This window comes from Ictalurus punctatus, chromosome 23 (assembly GCF_001660625.3).
Source record: "Ictalurus punctatus breed USDA103 chromosome 23, Coco_2.0, whole genome shotgun sequence".
Lineage (NCBI taxonomy): Eukaryota > Metazoa > Chordata > Actinopteri > Siluriformes > Ictaluridae > Ictalurus > Ictalurus punctatus.
The window spans coordinates 13237889-13257495 of NC_030438.2; the positions used below are offsets into that span (position 1 = coordinate 13237889).

The following is a 19607-nucleotide window of genomic DNA, read 5'->3' on the forward strand; positions in this document are numbered from 1 at the left end:
CACTCATTTTAAAGTATTACATTTTGCATGCAAAATGAAGAGTGTGAAGACCACAAGTGTTTATCCAGTGCAGTGCATAACATCATGAGATTTACTCAATATTCACATTAAACATCAGATTAGGGAAAAGTGGGATCTCGGTGGCTTTAGTGGCATGATTTCTGATGTCACAAGGGCTGGTTGAAGTATTTCAGAAACTGCTGAACTCTTGGGATTTTCATGCACAACAAGAGTTTACTCAAGTGAATGGTGAGAAAAGCAAAAAACATACAAACAAAAAAAAAAACATCCAGTGAGCGGTAGTTCTGCAGGTGGAAATGAGATAGGTCAGAGGAGAACGGTTGAGAAGAAGGGTTCGATAACTCAAATACCCACTCTTTACAACCGTGGTGAGCAGAAGAAGAACATGGGAATTCTTAGCAGTGGAAAAAAATCATCTGGAAAGGTTTAATGCCAAAGCAAGAATTCGAAAACGGGAACTAATTTAATGGAATAAAATTTTCAGGAGTGTTGTTTTCCTATGCATTCACATTTGGTTCTAAACGTTCAACTCTTGAATCATCCTTGGTAAAGTTCTCGATATATTTGTATGCTGGTCTGAATCCCACTACCCAAAGTAAAAATCTTGGAGTCATAGTTTATCATTTAGTAAATGTAAATGTCAGCAACTATTTTATTCAATAACTGCTCGGATTTAATTAGTAACTTCAGTGAAATTAATATGAAAGTTGTGTGAGTACAAGAGAAAAGAATGTAAATCTGGACCCACCGACAGATCCCATTAGTTAAATGGGTTAAACACAAATAACACTATCCGTATGCAGTGGAAGGGAGACACTACAATTTGTTATTTGCTTCTGCATCTTGGAGATATTTGCACTTATGATTCATTTTCCAGTTACAGTTACAGTATTAGTCATTTCTCAGATACCCCAAACATTTGTACTTATCAAAAAACTGCTGCTGTGACTATAAAATTTTTGCAGTGCTCATAAACCTATATTATACTCATATTAAGATTCCTCACACCTTACATTCTGTATATTTTTATCACAATCAGTACTTTTTGCCTTTTCTCAGTGACTTGCGACTTACTGTACTGTAAAATCCTATTATCCATTGCCGTCCAGAGGAGAAAGTTCTGCTATGGCTCATCTCCAAGGAGTTTTCCCCTTGCTACTCTCTCATTTTGCCTTGCATATTAGAGAGCTACAGGTAGATCCAGATTTCTGTAATGCTACTTTGTATGGATACACTATATGGCCAAAGATTTGTGGACACAAAGCCATCACACCCATATTTGGTTCTTCCCCAAACTGTTGCTACAAAGTTGGAAGCACACAGTTGTATTAGATGTATTTCTGTAATTTCCCTTCGCTGGAACTAAGAGGCCCAAACATGGTCCAGCATGACAGTGACCTGTGCACAAAGTGAGCTCCATGAAGACATGTTCTGCCGAGGTTGGAGTGGAAGAACTCGAGTGTCCTGTACAGAGCCCTGACCTCAAACCCACTGAACACTTCTGGGATGAACTGGAACACCGACTGCGCCCCAGACCTCCTCACCCAATATCAGTACCTGACCTCACTAACACTCAAGTGACTGGATGAGCACAAATCTGTATGTACTTGATGTACTACATCTCCTTTCCAAGCTGAGCCTCAGTCTTGCATACTACTTACAGAAGTTCTGAAGAACATTCTTTTCAACTGTGTGGCACAACTCATCTTAAATAAACATGGACTTGGATGTGTTGGCTGTTTTTATACATTCAGCATGCAGTCTTTTTAATTAGGCCATGATAGTTGTCATGTCCTCTTTGGTCTACATTCGAAAAAGTGCCAAAGGTGTTGATGGATTCCAACTAACACCTTTGGTACACCGCAACCATAATACAGTTGGTTACAACTTAGAATAATGCATATAATATTTATTTTGTGTGAACATTAACAACTTACTTTCTCTAGTTAAAAGTTTTTGGGAATTGAGTTTTGCTATTATCCAACCATTCAGATTCTATAGACATTTTACTGTTGTTTTGTAGTCTTTAAGAAAGCATTTATTTAACTGAATCTGACATTCATATTAGAAATATGTGTGTATAGTATTTTGACCCAGGTGAAGTACTATATGCTTATGACAGTCCTGCTGGATATGGGCTGATGAGCCTCCAGCTGCTGGCATATGTGTGGTTCTGCTATGCTGTGCTGGTGTCTCTTAAGCATTACCCAGAGAAACAGCCATTCTACATCCCTTTCTTTGCTGCATACACTCTCTGGTGAGTGAAAAAGAAGTAATACATTTTCTCTGAACTATAATTGTCAGAATTGTCACAGTTGTCACTACAGTGCTGAAATCGCAGTAGATAAAATAGGAGTACATAACATCTTACCTCTGCTTAGTATAAATCTTTTAAATGGTTTATAATGTTATAGTATTTCTTACTTTTATTTTTCTGGCAGGTTTTTTGCTGTACCAGTCATGGCTCTTATTGCCAACTTTGGCATATCTCGATGGGCCCGGGAGAAGATTGTCAATGGTATTCAGCTCGGCATCCACCTCTATGCCCACACTGTCTTTTTAGTAAGTTTTCTTTTTACAGAGAACGATACACTACACTATATCAATATAAAATCCCTATAAGTTTGCAATAATAATCAGGATTTAAATATATGGCAGTAAAGTTTTTTGTTTTCTTTTTTCTATGTACCTTTATTGCTTGGCTATTTCACACTTACATACTTGAATGAATCAATAAATGAAGTATTTGTAATGTTTGGGTCAGGCAAGAGATTGGGCCACAGCCATTTAGGAACAATAGTGAGAGGGGGCAGAGTGGTAGGAGCACTTCACTAAATTCATTCAGCCTGTGCTTGATTATCCTGAAGGGAAATGAAGGGAGCTTGTGGAGAAAGCAGTACTCCATTTACACACCTTGGCAGCCAGTAGCTCTCATCAGTACATATAGCTGAAGACTCAGGGAAGGGTTTCATAGAGAACATCCACATTTGAATGACTTTCTGTCCTTGGACAAGCTCAAGTCCCCCTCAATTATGTTCGACTACCTACTATTTAAGCGCCATGACTGCCAGCTCCATAAACTGTTAAGAAGCCCTCCAGCCCATCATCTCACACACTATACCTTTCTCAAGACAACTCCACACAGACTCTCCTGGTGACCAGCTGAAACGGCGTTCACCTGCCTGAAGAACAAATACATAATTTCATCATCCGGGCCCAGATATCCCTTTTCCGGTGAGGGTGGACTTCTCTGTCCTGCATTACGTACAAGAGCTTGTTGGCAATGGAGAACATCACACCTCCCTTGAAGCTGACTATGGATGTCCTCGTCTCCATTTCTCCTGAAACATTTAGACATTTTGCCTAGGTGTCCAGGTCCACTATTGCTGTCCTAGTTTCACTCTATGAAAAGGCATGTAGTGCCATGTACATTTGTTTCGGATTTGGCCAGTCCAGTCTCGTCATAGGTCTGCTCCTTGACTCTGTTCCCCTGTTCTGTAATAGTGGTTTAGACCCTTGCTTTTTTTGTTTGTTTGTTTGTTTTTTGTTTTGTTTTTTACAGTTATGTATTATACTTATTGAACTGTCCCTGCCTGTCTTTGGACCCCTACAATGAACTCTATTGCATAAAATAAAAGCATGCTGAGAAGGCTGCCAGGTTTATGGTGGTGTTGGGTGTTTCCATGGCAATGTGTGTTTGTGATGGTTTTTGGATCAGGTTGGTATAAGTTCTGTAAATTATTGTATTTGAATGTGAATACACTTGATATGCAGTCTGTAGCTGGTAAAATGTTGCCCAGCTCTGCAGAACTTGTAACACTGACTTAAGAGTGCTAAAAGTACTGAAAAAATTTTCAAAAAGTGAACTTGGAATTGAAAATGCTTGCAAAAAATCTAATGTACAGTCATGTGGAAAAATATGTACACCCTATGGATTTTTTATCACTGTTTTTTTTTGTTTTTGTTTTTTTTTTACATATTGGGACAAGCAAACATTTGATCATCTTTGAAACCATGCCTATTAATAAAGTCGATATACTTTAACAGAACCACAAGGAAAATTAGATTTTTCAATCATTTATTCAACAGAAATATCAATAGACTTTATATTCTTCTGTGGAAAAAGTAAGTGCCCCCTTGGCCTCAGAAGCTAGTATTGCCCCTTTTAGCAGACATAACTTCTTGTAGGTGTTTTGCATAATTGTCCAGCAGTCTCTGACATCAGCTTGCTGGAATTTTTTTTACCACTCTTCCATCCAATATTCTTTCAGATGCAAGATGTTTGAGGGTTTTCTTGCATGTACTGGCCGTTTCAAATCCCCCCGCAACATTTCAGTGGGATTCAAATTCAAATTTGCCTGTATGCTCATTGGCAAACTGTAGTCTTGCTCTAATGTTCTTTTTAGACAGCAAAGGCTTTTTCCTGGCACGGCTCCCATGCAAGTCAAATTTGTGCAGTCTCTTTCTGATTGTAGAAGCATGCACTTTGATACCAACAGTTGCAAGAATTACTAACAGATCCTTTGGTTCAATTTTGGGGTTCTTGGAGACATCAGATGGTCTGCTCTTGGACTGAATTTGCTGAAATGGTCAGTCCTGGACAAATTGGCAGTCTTTTGAAATCTGTAGATCTGTAGATGATTTTTCTTACAGTAGAATGATGTATTTCAAATAATTTGGACATCTTTTTAAATCCCTTGCCAGACTCATAGGCATCCACAACCTTTTTTCTGAAAGCCTTACAGAACTCTTTAGATCTTGGCATGATGACACCACACACCTCAGTAACAAAGAGAACACCAGACACTGGATACGAGAGGGGTATAAATAACACAAATGCACTCCTGAAGCAGGTTCTGATAACTGGCACCCAATCTTGAACACCTGATTCTAATTTTATGGATTTGAATGTGTAATAAATGTAAGGGTGTACTTACTTTTCCCATGTGACTGATCTGTTTTTTGTTCATTTAAATTGTAAAAATGACAACAAAATGTCAATGTTATGTGTTATTTGATAAGAGTGTATCACCTTTATTTACTGTTGCAAATAGGCTCAAATGTTTGCTTGTCCAAATATGTCAAAAAAAAAGCCAACAATTTCCATGGGGTGTATTTATTTTTTCACATGACTGTAACTTGAAAATTTTACATTGCATTTGAAATGACATTTATTCAATACTAAAGAAATACTGTGAGGCAGAATTTTACACTTTTAACTTAGCTTTTTTTTCCTCTGTGTGTCCCTTTTTGTCAATAATTCTCCTACAGGTCATCACGCGTCCATCAGCAGCTAATAAGAATTTCCCTTATCACGTGCGAACGTCTCAAATTGGAATATTAATGTCAAGCCCTAAAGAGATGGGGGAAGAGAGTTTCCCTCATCATGCCTATGGGAACAGCTCCTTCCTGGGAGACTCTCAGCCTAACTTCACTGAACTCTTCTCCATCCAGTCAGTGAGTGAAAAAACAAATAAAATAAAAAAATTCATTGCAGAATTGGTCAAATAGGCTCTGGGGGGGGATTATCAGCAGTTCCAAGAGACGATTGTCCCTTAATCTTCACTCATAGACTTCATATGTAACTCCTACAGACAGTGGTAGAGGCCTAAGGCCCTATGAAGCAATTCTTTATTTCAAATAAAGCAATTATTTCAAATCTCCTATTTAAAAATACATACATTATTTCAGTAATGCAGAAAATTGTGATCAGTTTTATAGTTCTTGTATAATTCTTAGATGTAAATGTTTTGCTAACAATGAGTATTTATACGAACAGTGGTTATTTAAGAGTTCTTTCTGTTGTTGTAATTATTTCTTTTTTCTAATCAACAGGTCTCCGTGAAAAATATCAGTGAAGCCATGGGATGGAAAGGACAAGAAATGGCTCTGAACACTGAGCAAAAGATCATCACCACATCATCACCAGTCGACTTCTCAACAACCTTTAGTCCTGCTACGGCACCGACCAGCTCTGCTCTAACGCCTCCTCCAAGGTTATCCTCTCATTTTACTGAATATTTCAGCATGCAGGGCAGAACAGTCTCTCAAGCATAATGAAGTAGACTTAGATCTTTGGGAATCATCCAAGTCAGCTTTTCAAGATACAAAAAGTGTCAACATGATATGTGGAAAAACAGAATATTACATTTGTCTTTCTGCAAAGAGGATGTGCAACAGGATTTGCAGCAGAGATATTAGGAGGAGATATGAAGTGCTAAATAAAAAAGCAATAAATATTCCAGCCAGATTAAGGTGACTCTTGAGAGGACATTTTGGTTGTACATAGCACAGTGTATTACGAATGTAAGATATTCAGTATGCAGAGTTTTAAGATACAGATATTTTATGTGTAAATGTATAGAAGTGTACGATTTTTTTTTTTTAAGTGTAAATAGGTCTTTTTTGTTTGTTTGTTTGTTTACATGCTTATTTTCCAAGTGGTGCTGTTAATATTTGCATTTTCATGCCATTTTTATGTGAACTGAAATGGAGTATTCGAAAGCAATGGCAACAATTAACTGTACAATCTCATGTTTTTGTTTGTTTGTTTGTTGTACATTATAGATACAAAATGGATCTTTTTTGAAAAATGTTCTACATGCGATTAACATAGGTAAGAAGATCTGCTTAGTATGAGGAAGAAATACATTATTGCCACCAAAATAATATCTCTAGTTCAATACCTGCAATAATTGCCTTTAGTATTTTTATGCATGTTGCTTGTATACTACAGTAAAATCTTAAATTCATTTCTAGTTTTGCTCTTTGGTGCACCAGGAGCAAGCTGCCTTGTAAAACCCACATATGACCAGCTCTCATTCAAGTCCTTAGGCAAGAAATGGCAAAATAGGAATAATAGGCACCTAATTATAAAGGCAGTTTAAAAGTATTAACTCAGTATTTTAATAGGGTACAGTACATTTGTGGATGTCCATTTTTTGCCTTCTGTCATAGAGATTGAGATATATTTACTGCATGTCAGACAATTCAATACATGGTTATTGGTGAGGTTATTTGGCATAGTGATGTAACTCTCCTTTAACTGAGACTATGGCACATTTTATGTTTCACAAGCAGATTTTAATAAAAAAAAAATTATTTATGTATCTTGGCTGTATTATTTAAAGACTTTAATGTTTGTATTTTTATTCAGATTTTACTACACTTTGGAAATTCGCACTCATATTTAAATAGGCTATTTATTTATTTATTTTATTCGTGCATCTTAATATTTTAATATGTTGTCTCTCAATATAGTCTGCAAAGCTAGCAGTCTTTAAACTTTAAACAACAAACAGTGTACTGGTTTAAAAGGGAAAAACACTTGTATGTTTTATGTTTGAGATGATGAATGAAGCATTTTACACTCTCCTAGGCCTTCTCCAGTCCAATATGTTTCTTCTTAACTCCTTACCTTCATCAACAAGCCTGAATAAATGCAATTTACAGTGTAAAAGAATTCTTTCCCAATAGGTTGAACCGATTAATTGTATTTATTTGTATTCTGGGAGGAACATTTCATGCCATATTTATGGAATAAGTTACAAGCTTACATATATAATGTTTAGACATGGTTATACAGTATATGAGGAATTAAAATAAGGTAAATGCTTCAGGTAAAGACATTCTTTAGCATATTGCTTATCTACCTACAATGAAATATGCATGTTTTAGTCTTGAAATATTTCCCACCACTGTTAATCGTCACAAGCTGTGTCCATGTGGGTTTCCTCCGGGTTCTTCGGTTTTCAACCTCCTCCCTAAATCACAGAACTAAGTGGAATGGCTAGTGTAAATTACTCCTACAGAATATGTGTGTATGGTGCCCTGCAATGTACTGGTGTCACAGAATAGTCCAGGATAGGCTCTGTATCTACTGCGACCCTGATCGGAATAAAGCAGTAATTGAAGAATGACTGTTTAAAAAATATTAGTAGTATTATTAGTAGTATTGCACTATTATAATTGTATATCGTTTATGTCTACTATTAGGTCACATATTCCTTTTTTTTTTTTTTTTTTTTTTTTGCTATGTGATTTTTCTGATTCTGAGCTTGTATTTAGATTACTATAATGAATTCAGAAACCTCATAAAAGCAACAACACAATCATTCAGTTATCCACCATAGCAATATAATGTGAACCGTCTCATCCAGTACAGAACCCATGCAACACTTTAAAAAAATCTCCCCTTCAAGGACTTTTGAATGCAGAGACATTTAGTAGGCCAAAAGCAGAATCACGATGGCAGAGTATGATGGTGATGGTATAAGAGGGCTGGACAGGATGCAACCCCTGAATACCAGGTCCCATTAGTCCTAGAACTAGATCTATACTATTCAAATATATATGTACTATAACTGTAAAATACTACTATAAAGCATGGGTGCACGGTCGTTTAGTGGTTAGCATGTTCGCCTCACACCTCCAGGGTTGGGGTTTCGATTCCCACCACGGCCCTGTGCGTGTGGAGTTTGCATGTTCTCCCCGTGCTGCGGGGGTTTCCTCCAGGTACTCCAGGTACAGTTTCCTCCCTCAGTCCAAAGACATGCATGGTAGGCTGATTGGCGTGTCCAAAGTGTCCATAGTGTATGAATGGGTTTGTGAATGTGTGTGTGATTATGCCCTGCGATGGATTGGCATCCCATCCAGGGTGTACCCTGCCTCGTGCCCAAAGCCCCCTGGGATAGAATATTCTCCAGGATCCCTGTAGGATAAGCAGTATAGAAGATCGATGGATGGATGGACGGACCTATAAAGCACTGTGCACTGTCCTGCCCCACAGTGACCGTCTGGTCTATTCTGTTGGTGTTGAGGATTGGGACACGGTCTCAATCTTTCAGTCTAGGTTGAAAATCAATTTGTTTAATCGGGCATTTTGTTAAATAGATTTTCTCAGTTACTCCGAGGTAAAGATTCTGTTTCACCATACCACCCACCCCTTTCCCTGAAAACAGTGAGCTAAACATACTTCCAAATCAATATATAAATGGTTCAATTAAAAAAAATCTGTTTTGCAATGACCATCTTAACTGTGGTCTGAGTTTTAGAGGGAGGTCCACATCCACAAACCTGAGAATATAAAATATAAAACCTGAGAAGTTAAAAATGCAATTTACCTGCTAACTCAAAAATGTCAGAACTGGTTGATAAAAACATTTTATTTAATCACTCACTTTAAAAATAAACCAAACAAACAGCTGTCAAGAAGAGTGTATAAAGAACCACCCAAACTCTGTGGTCACCATGTTCAGAGCTGAAGTAGTGTAGCAGTAGTAGTAGTAGTAGAGTAGTACATTTGCATGAGTTCAAATTTGGCTACTTCCACTAGGTGTCACTAGCAAACTTCTAAACACCTCACTTCTAAACACCTCACCCAGTCTTCACTTCTCCATACCTTTCTGTACATTATTTCAAGACTGCTAGTGGTGCTAGTTGGCACACATCTATCCATCCAACCATTTTCCATACCACTTATCCTACACAGGGCCACAGGGAGCCTGAAGCCAAGGAACAAGGCGGGAAGAAACCCTGGACCCATCGCAGGGCACAATCACACACCCATTCACACTACGCCCATCGCAGGGCACAATCACACACCCATTCACACTACGCCCATCGCAGGGCACAATCACACACACAGTCACATACCAATTCACACACTACAGACAATTTAGAGATGCCGGGCATGCCCACAACGCGTGTCTTTATACAGTGGGAGGAAACTAAAGTACCTGGAGGAAACCTCTGAAGCACGGGGAGAACGGGGAGAACATGCAAACTCCAGGCACACAGTGCAGAGGCAGGATTTGAACCCCAAACTGTGGAGGTGCAAGGCTAACCACTAAGCCACCATGTCCCCCATTTGGTACATATTGTTCCACAATAGTCCAAAATAATGAACATTAAAGGTAGATTAAATCATCGATTTCCGATGAAGCTGCACCCAGAATTAGCGACGTTGCTACTGGACATGTAAATGCATCTGCACTGAACAGTTTGAATGTCTGTTTTTACATAAGGAATAAAGTAGATACCTTTTATCATTTAGAGAGCTGGTAATGTAATGCTTGTGATGAACTGCATTGACAGAACTCTATGTAATGCTAGCCAACGCCCTTGCAGTTAACTGGATAATCACTGCTCATTACAAAGAAAAACAGGACAGCAAAGACACTCTGACACTGACCATTCTCATAGAAGCAAGTCGGTATGAGCTCCCAAGAGTTTTTCAACTGTCACTCTTTGTGTTAGCTAGTTAGCATTGTTATCTGTATGGAGGTTAGCCAGCAATGCTAACTAGAGAACACCTATAGTGACAATCATCTGAAAAACTCATGAGAACTCATTACAAATTAAGACAGGAAAAAGAAGGCTCTCTTGACTATTCTTTTTCTTTTCTTGACTAGCTGAATTCCACGTGTTTATGGTGGTATATCTGGGATATCAATCAATTGAAAGGCTGAATGGGGAACACCACAAGTCATGCTAAAATGCTAATACCAGACACAGGAGTTTGATCCCGGCTCTGGCCAAAAAAAAAGCAACTAACAAGTAGAGATGCAACAACTAATCGATAACATCGTTGTCAACGAATCTCATTATCGATTAGTTGGTCTGCGCTCGGCACGGGGTACATTTACTCACTACGTTACTTCTTTTCCGAAAACACGCTTCGGAGATAAATACTAAAGTTGTGTCCCAAATGACGTACTATACACTTACACTGTGCACGGACTACTCTACCATCTAGTGTGTGAATTTTAGAAAGGTAATATCATCAAAAATAGAACACTAGCGGGTTTTTTCTAACCTTAACTGTAAGCCACTTCCTAGTCGACAGTGTTTGACGTCATACACATGTAATGCAATGCCGCTAGCTTTAGCGTAATACCCAGAGTCAATGACAATGACTTTCTTCAGTTTACTGTTTGTCAACGTTACCTTTTATTCCCAACATGACCTCAATCACCATCAGACGGAGACGAAATCGTCACGTGAATGAGGAAGAACGTGTGCGACCTCTAAGTCCTCTAAGGCAGGGGTTCCCAAACTTTAACAGGGCAAGGCCCCCAAATGGCATTAACATTTGACCGAGGCCCCCCTTTTGCAAGATTTCTTTAAAACACATAAAAAATACAGACTTCTGAATATATCCCCCTTTTTAAAAAATTAATAATTACATCTTACATCTTTACATTACATTACATTAGGAATTGATTGTGTGTGTGTGTGTGTGTGTGTGTGTGTGTGTGTGTGTGTGTGTGTGTGTGTGTGTGTGTGTGTGTGTGTGTGTGCTTCTCTGAGAGTGAGAATTTATTTTTCACACCAAATTGCTGAGGCCCCCGGGTGCCCCCTGGCGGCCCCCACTTTGAAAACCACTGCTCTAAGGCAGTGAAGCGTTTTATATTAAACACCGCGGAGAAGGTTTATAAACTTTATAAAGCGGACTTTGTGGAGCACGGAAGCATGACAGTGATGCGGGCGCGAGTTGCTTAAAAGGTTTAAATTAATTCCAGTTTATTGTCATTATATGCTGTATTTGCGCGCTTGCACTGTAAATTCTGTAGTTTATTATAACGGAAGTGATGTGTTAGTAACGAGGCCTCGTTGCTCCTCACGCGCGATGCAGACGCAGTGATACAGAGTGTAGCATGAGGAAGATCTGTAATGTCTCATTAAAACACTATGATCACAAGTAAAATAATATGTCTAAAGGCAGTGAGTAACAGAAACCACAAGGTGCAGTGAAAGGGAGTTTTTATTATTAATTTAGGACTGTAGATGAATTCAGTGCTTTTTGTGCATCCATAAAACATAATGCTATCTATCTATCTATCTATCCATCTATCTTATTTTGTTAGTGTATATTATATATAAGTACTCGTGCATTATTTTTTTATGGATTCACAAAAAGCACCGAATTAAACTACAGTCCTAATTTAATAATATGTATTCGTGTGTGTGTGTGTGTGTGTGTGTGTGTGTGTGTGTGTGTGTGTGTGTGTGTTTATGTGTGTTGGGTTCTTTTCTGTTTTGGACAAACAGTTGTGTAAAGTTTTACTCTGAATTTATATTTATAACACTCAGCTTGTGGATTGAAAGTTTGCCCCGCCCTATCCGATTAATTGAAAAAATATTATGAAGATAATTGTTAGTTGCAGCCCTGGTAACAAGAATGCCTGGGAACAATCCCTGCTGAAAAAAAAATAGAAACCCTCATAGAATTTGTAGTGGTTTAAATAGAAACTGTAATGGCCCCTGTGGGTCTCTACTGGTAATTTGTTGCACGTTATGTATAGTGGATACCATTAAGGACCAATAATGGTAATGGTTTTAATGGTTAGCAATGGTATTTGTAGTGGAAACCATTAGAATTTGTGATGGTTTCTATTGTTTTTTTTTCTTCTTCAGCACTTATGAGTGTACAATCAGCCCTGCTATTCCATATAAACCAGCGGTCCCAGATTCAGAGCCGTCTTCTCTGATCTGTATTTCGCAGTTGGAGAAAGATGTCACACTGCTCACGTTTGGTAACATTTACAACCTTTTCAATTGTTATTTTGGGGTAAAATGTTTTATGGCTTTTAAAAAAACTGTTTGTGTGTGTGTGTGTGTCTGTCTGTCTTGTTAAGCTAATATAATACTATCTAGCTAATTAGCATACTGGATGAACAGTCACTAAAATGAATTTAAGTTTGCGAGGTATATGGGTATATGCAGCATAATAAACATGCACATTAACATTACAATGCTGTTTAACTACCTAATTCCTTATGAACGAGCAGCTCCATGTTGTAGCCATGTGATAGTTTCAGCCTCTGCAGAACTTTCATTTAGCAAACACATTAAAGAAGACTTTAATAAGCCTGCACTGCCAAATTCTGAATTTTTTTTTAAAACTCTTTTTCAATAATAATCTAATTTTAATCTATAAATATTATAGATTACAATTCATTGTAATCCAGAAGTTGTTCGCAATCTTAATTTATTATCCATAACAGCAGAGGTCAGCAAAACAGCTGCATGTTAATGAGATTAACAGACACCACTTTAGAAGCCCCAGCTTTATATTTTACAGCAAACAAAAGGAAATGGCAACATACAAAACAGCTTTTTAACCTCTAATAAACCAGCAGAAATCTTACAAATACAATTCAATAAGGTATTAACTAACAGTGATGTACGTATGTACCGTTAACAAGGATCAAAACAAATCAGTCTCTGTAGTCCTGTGTCATATGCAGGAAGTCACTAGGGCCTGGTGTAATTTCCTTCAGCCAGCTTTTGAAGCAAGCCCAGTGTTTATATTATAGTGTATATTCAGAAAATTGTACTTTTTTTGCTTGTGTGATGATCAGGGCACGATGCACGTGGCCTTTCGTAAAGCCAGGTATCCTGTCACTACATCTGTAGGAAGCAGACGGATGTAGGAAAACTCTTCAGATGAGGTAAATCGCAGCTTAGTCTGAGGGTCTGTGTAGTTTGCCTGGAGAAACAAAATGCCCAAAATCATTTACAAAACAATTTCATACACATACATCACTCTACCTGGAAGCAACAGCTATGTGACATTTCTACTCAGGATATTTTAAAAAGGCTTGTCTACTAGTCTCAGTCATAGTTAAAGCATTTCATTGTTTAAAGTGGCTCATCATGCTTAATCCATGATGTATTAATACAGAGCTGTGCAGAGACCATTAGAGGAGTCGGGATACATGGATCAAGATTTCAAAACACCCACTACAGAATAATAAAACAAAAACCACATCATATATTTACATTTACATTTATTCACTTAGCAGACGCTTTTATCCAAAGCGACTTACAAATGAGAAGATATATGATTTCCATAGATTCTATGATTAGATGGAATTTATCAAATTTTATAACACATCCCGTACTCAGGTCCGGATTATGGACAAACTCGGACTTGACACGGACTCGGACATTTTGGACTCGGAATTTTGACTCCGCGTCAAGTGTAACATGAAAAGAAAGATAAAAAATAAATAACTACATAAAATTAAGATAAGAAATTAATGAATATCTCTATGCCTGACCAGGGGGCTTTCTGTGCGTGCATGCTTGCCTCATCGAGCAAGTACTGAATGGACTCTATGCACGATCGCTTCTGCGTTTTGTCTCAGCCAGCTCGGTTACATCCGGTGCCGCGCAGGAAGCCGTTTTCGCTATTGGCGATAACTGTGTGAAGATGGTGCAGGAGAGTATGACATTACACTCGCTGTTGACAAGAGTTTCCCTAGATTAGCGGGAATGACCTTAATCGTATTGTGAGCAACAGTACGAAGGAGAAGGGCTTCAAATGATATATTTTGATTTACATCTACAACTTTGAGGGGGAGTATTCTCATGCTATATCCGGCTAGCGAATCTAGCCAAGTCTCCGTTTCTGACAGCTCATACCGGTCTTAGCATTGTTTTTATTTATCTATCTAATTAAAATTTACTTTATACAATAAATTATCTGCACTTGTATCCACCTCCTCCTCCAGTCCATGGTTCACTGTAATGGTACCTTTCTGAGTACAGTTACATCATAGTACTTTTACTTGAGGTGTTTTTTTTTTTTGTTTGTTTTGTACTCATTAACCTTCATTACATTTAGACTAAGAGTTTAACTTTCAGCAGGTCTCACATAACAGGACACAATGTTTGGCCGATATATATAATAACTACTTTTAAAGTACTTTTTAACTATGTTGTAAAGTACTCTTTGCTATAGGAATGCGCTATGTGAATATATATACGCGATATACGGTGTGGGGGAGTAGACTTGCTTTCACTGCTGCTCACTTCCGGTGTAAAATTTTAGCGGTGCAGAGCTTACAGAGATTACAAACTGCAGTTTTGTCATCATTCCACACGAGACATCATCTTTATATACAACACGAAATCGATGCGTTTTCTCGCCCTATTTTGATTGACAGGATATAATCGGCCCTGATCATCGGATGTTTTTTTTAAACTATCGGCCGATAGTATATCTTTTAAAAAAATAGCCTTTATACATCGGTGCTTCTCTAAAATAAATAAATAATATAAGAGGAATCATAAATAAAAAAATATGCAATTTTTATGTTTACATATAGTCCACAAGAAACAATAATAACTGAATTTACACAGCGTGAAAAGATGGATCTCAACATCATAAAATCACTGTTGGAAATGGGTCAAATATGCAGAAGATGAAGAAAAAGTAAAGAATGTGAAGGACCTGGAGGATTTTTCTGTAGAACAGTGGGCAGTTTAACTGCTCAGGACAAACAAAAGACTCATGAACAACTCTCACAAAACATAAATACAGTCGCTGATCATCCAGGTAACGACACACAGGATTAAGAATCAAGCGTATGTAAACTTTTGAACTGGTTCATTTGTGTAAATTCAGTTATCATCATGTCTTGTATATGTAAACATCTGTTATGTAAAATAGCTTATTCAGGTCAGTACTAGATCATGAATAAAAAACTGAATACAATTTTTATGATCCCACTTAATTTGTGTAAAAAAAAAAAAAAAGATGACCATTTTGCAGATTCTGCAAGGAGTATGTAAACACAATTTGTAGCTGTCTGCCAGAAAGTAACAACCAGAAAAAGAAGAGCTGCTTCTTCCAAATCCAAACACCTGCTATACTATATATACTGGGCGAGGCACAATCTGGCTGTCTAATCTGGTGGATTCATTAGCATGCACGGATGACAGAGGATCTTTTCAGAATCAGGAACACAGAATAACAATGCTTGCCAGACTCAAAGAATATATTTCACCTACAACGCGAGGACAGAATTTCACAGACCATAATCAAATATTTAAAAAAGCCGCAGCAAAATCGAGCTTTTTTGGCCACAACGATCATAAATAAAAAAACTCTGTGAAATCCTGTATGGACTGATTTGTGCAGATCGGGGCTGTAGCTCTACAAGAAGTCATGTGATGTAAATAGTCTGAAGCCAGGACCTGTTATGTTGTTATTCACTGAAATATATTCTCTTCTCAAAAGGGCTTCGGGGAAATAGCACATACACTACAATCACCAGGACTAAGAAACAATGCTCACTTACCGGTAAGCCTGAAATATCAGAATACTTTTTAGGAGGCTTCAGGGAAGGAGGAGCATCTATGTTATAATCTGTCAGGAATCAAGAGTCCAATTAAAATAAATAGTTAATAAATATTTTATATATATATATATACACACACACATACACACACACACGTGCCCAGAAGTTTACATACCCCTTGTAGAATCGTAGAATCTGCAAAATCTTAACACTTTTAACAAAATAAGGGGGATCATAAAAATGTCCTGAATAAGCTATTTCACATAACAGAAGTTTACATATAGTCCACAAGACACAACAATAGCTGAATTTATAAAAAAAATTACCCTGTTGAAAAGTTTACATATGCTTGATTCTTAATCCTGTGTGTCGTTACCTGGATGATCAGCGACTGTATTTATGTTTTGTGAAAGTTGTTCACGAGTCTTTTGTTTGTCCTGAGCAGTTAAACTGCCCACTGTTCTGAAAAATCCTCCAGGTCCTTCACATTCTTTACTTTTCCAGCATCTTCTGCATATTTGACTCATTTCCAACAGTGATTATATGATGTTGAGATCCACTTTTCCACACTGAGGGACTCGTACACAACTATTACATAAGGTACATTCACTGATGCTCAAGAAGGCAACATGATACATTAAGAACCAGGGGGATGTAAACTTTTGAACAGGATGATCGGTATAAACTGTTATTATTTTGTCTTCTGGGAGACATGTATATACCTTATTTAGCTTCTGAAGGGCAGTACTAAATGAAAAAAAAAAAAATCTTTAAACAAAATAATATGTAAACATCTGTTATGTGAAATAGCTCATTCAGGGCAGTACAAAATAAAAAAACATGGGATTTTTACAATCCGTCTTATTTTGTTAACAGTATTAAGATTTGCAGATTCTTCAAGGGGTATGTAAACTTTTGGGCACAATTGAATATTCATTTTGCAAAGCACCATTTTAGTTTAAGTGTGACTCAGACATACAGTTAGGATCAGTGATTTTCCAGGGCAGTGCTCTCTCTGCTGCCAGAATCTGCTTCAGGTTCTTCCACGTCCGGTTCTTTTTCCCTGCGGCCGCCCCTCCAATACCAGAGTGCTACCGTAAAAAAACAAGAGCAATTAAACTGTTCATTTTACTGTTAATTAAACTGTTAATAAGTTAGTAGAAGACACTTGTATAAGAATATACAGGGGCAAACTGGACTGCAAGCAAGATCACTTCAAATCACTGAATATGACCTTAATAGCATCAACATGCAGGTTCGGCCGTTCAGGTACAACTCTGTTCAAAACTCTTGTCTGAAGACCTACCACAAAGTTGGGGTCTTTAAAAGACAGAGGCTTTGTAACCGGTTCTGCACCTACATCCGGTGTAGTAACCACCTTTGCATCTGCCAATTCCACTGGGAGAACCTGAAGAGGAAGAAGAAAATAATAATAATAACAATAATAATAATAATAATAATAGTAATAATAGCAGCTGTGACAAAATTCATAAGATAACCAAAACAAACACTAGCCGAGATTTAAAACTCAAACTCTGATGCTCCCAAACCCACGTATTCAACTCTGAAAACATGACTACTGTTGCTGAATATATTGTAATTAATTTAATGTAATTGTATAGTGTTTGAAGATCCTATGCCAATGGATCCCCAGAATCTGGAACATGATTATTGTTCATTTCCAGAATCTGCGGCAGTTGATAATGCACTGGACCGGACTGAAGATCTCCGCAAAGAGAGCATAGCTAGATTTGTTAGCCGGATATAGCATGAGAATACTCACCCTCAAGGTTGTCTATGTAACTCGAAATATATAATTTGAAGCCCTTCTCCTTCATACTGTTGGGTGTAACATCTGACTGCCTCACAATACGATTAAGGTCATTCACGGTAATCTGGGGAAGCTCTTGTAAACAGCGAGTGTAATGTCATACTCTCCTGCACCATCTTCACACAGTTATTGCCAAAAGTGAAAACGGCTACCTGTGCGGCACCGGATGTAACCGAGCTGGCTGAGGCAAAACACGGAAAAATGTTGTCACAGCAATTTGGGGAAGAACCACATAAGGGTGTAGGGCGGGGCGATATAATATCGATATTGTGGCAAACGATTACGCAATACACTTTTCCAAGATATCGTCGGTATGGTGATGTATTTTCTTAAAATATTTTTAATAACTACAAATTAAAATGTACTGAACAGATGCCGTTGATTCAGCGCAATTTTAAGAAATCATCTTTGACTTTGTAGGCATTAAAGAAACGTCTCGTCAAACTTAGCTGTACTGTTTTGTGGTTTATCTGACTACTGTTTTGCAGACAGTTTGTTAGCTAAATTATATATCGTGATACACATTGTATATATTGTAGAAAGTCCTCGAGAATCATGATATGATATTTTTCCTTATATCGCCCAGTGTGATGGTCAGCTGTCCACGATCCTTTGACCATATAGTGTATAGCGCCTAGTAGAAAATGGGAATTTGGCCCTACAGGTATTGTAATAAATAATGATAATGATAATAATAATAATAATAATAATGTGAACTAATTCAGTGACCCATAACAAGCACATTCACCAAGTAAATGTAGTCTATCTTTTCCCTCAAATGTATTTTATTTTATTTACAGATATACAATTACGTGTTAATTTCACTACTTTTTAATCTTAACCACAGTTCATAACTTTACAGCTCTTATAGACTAAACAGCTTGTGTTTGTTTGATTTGCAAAAATAAAAATAAAAATTAAACTATAATTAAACTAGTGCATTTAAAAAACAGTCTCGCCTCAGTAAAGCTAGGAGATGTGTATAAACGGTGCAGGTTTTACCGGAGTGTGACTGACTCCTGACACTGAGTGCACTTTCCTCCGCTTGCTGTTGTTGCTGTTCGGCTGTGCTAGCGCCGGAGCCGCCGGGCTAATGGCTCGCTTCTTCCCTTTAGCTGGAGCACTCGGTGCGACTGATAAATGTTTAACGTTATTATTAACCGCAGAACTGGACTCTCCTATTATAAAGGACTCAACTGGACACTGTGCAGCCATTTGTTTTAATCAAGCTAAACATTAAAGCTGGTGGACAAACAGTATTTCTATAAATAGCTACATGCTAGCAAAAACACACTTCTTTTTCTTCCTCGAATTGAGGCTGTTGATGTCCACCATTGTGGTGCGTTGCTGCCATCTACTGGACTGGAGTGTCATTACTCCAAACTCAGACACCATCCTGGGGCCCTGGTGCTTTACAGACCAACATCACTCTGGATGTTAATTCTGGATTAACTCTCCTGCCATTTACTAATATTTATACTGCATAGGAAATTAGTCACTTTTGTTTTACTTATTGGTATATCACCATTTATGGAACTCACGTAAACATTACCTGAATTCTTGATTTCTCTAACTGTGTGTGTGTGTGTGTGTGTGTGTGTGTGTGTGTGTGTGTGTGTGTGTGTGTACATATATATAAGTGCCAACTATGTGATGCTTGTGTC

General features: G+C 37.7%; 2 protein-coding genes across 4 annotated transcripts in view; one reads left to right on the forward strand and one right to left on the reverse strand.

The window, feature by feature from the left end:
• Positions 1-7131, forward strand: part of tmem145 (transmembrane protein 145) — a 32674-nt gene extending 25543 nt beyond the window's left edge. The window contains exons 12-16 of one of the 3 annotated variants that reach the window (XM_017452708.3): positions 2106-2278; positions 2463-2583; positions 5293-5478; positions 5857-6017; positions 6589-7131. In XM_017452708.3, the coding sequence (XP_017308197.1) occupies positions 2106-2278; positions 2463-2583; positions 5293-5478; positions 5857-6017; positions 6589-6610 (663 nt within the window). In that variant the 3' untranslated portion in view covers positions 6611-7131. Of the gene's footprint in view, positions 1-2105; positions 2279-2462; positions 2584-5292; positions 5479-5856 lie in introns of all 3 variants that reach the window. The other 2 variants (XM_017452707.3, XM_053674986.1) reach the window with 2 other exon arrangements.
• A 5864-nt stretch (positions 7132-12995) lies between these two features.
• ino80c (INO80 complex subunit C) lies at positions 12996-19284 on the reverse strand. The gene is made up of 5 exons (XM_017452632.2): positions 18946-19284; positions 17419-17520; positions 17092-17203; positions 16113-16180; positions 12996-13513 (listed from the first exon to the last, which is right to left on the reverse strand). The coding sequence occupies exons 1-5, from the start codon at positions 19156-19158 to the stop codon at positions 13382-13384; spliced, it is 627 nt and encodes a 208-aa protein (XP_017308121.1). The 5' UTR covers positions 19159-19284; the 3' UTR covers positions 12996-13381.
• Between the last annotated feature and the right edge of the window lie 323 nt (positions 19285-19607).

What these genes read in the sequence shown, in the direction of transcription:
- ino80c (XM_017452632.2), bottom strand. Translation starts at nt 19,158, where the DNA reads ATGGCTGCACAGTGTCCAGTTGAGTCCTTTATAATAGGAGAGTCCAGT. An exon ending in CAGGAGTCAGTCACACTCCG is followed by an intron (nt 17,521 to 18,945) that starts GTAAAACCTGCA and finishes CTTCCTCTTCAG; the next exon opens with GTTCTCCCAGTGGAATTGGC. An exon ending in GAAAATCACTGATCCTAACT is followed by an intron (nt 16,181 to 17,091) that starts GTATGTCTGAGT and finishes GATTCCTGACAG; the next exon opens with ATTATAACATAGATGCTCCT.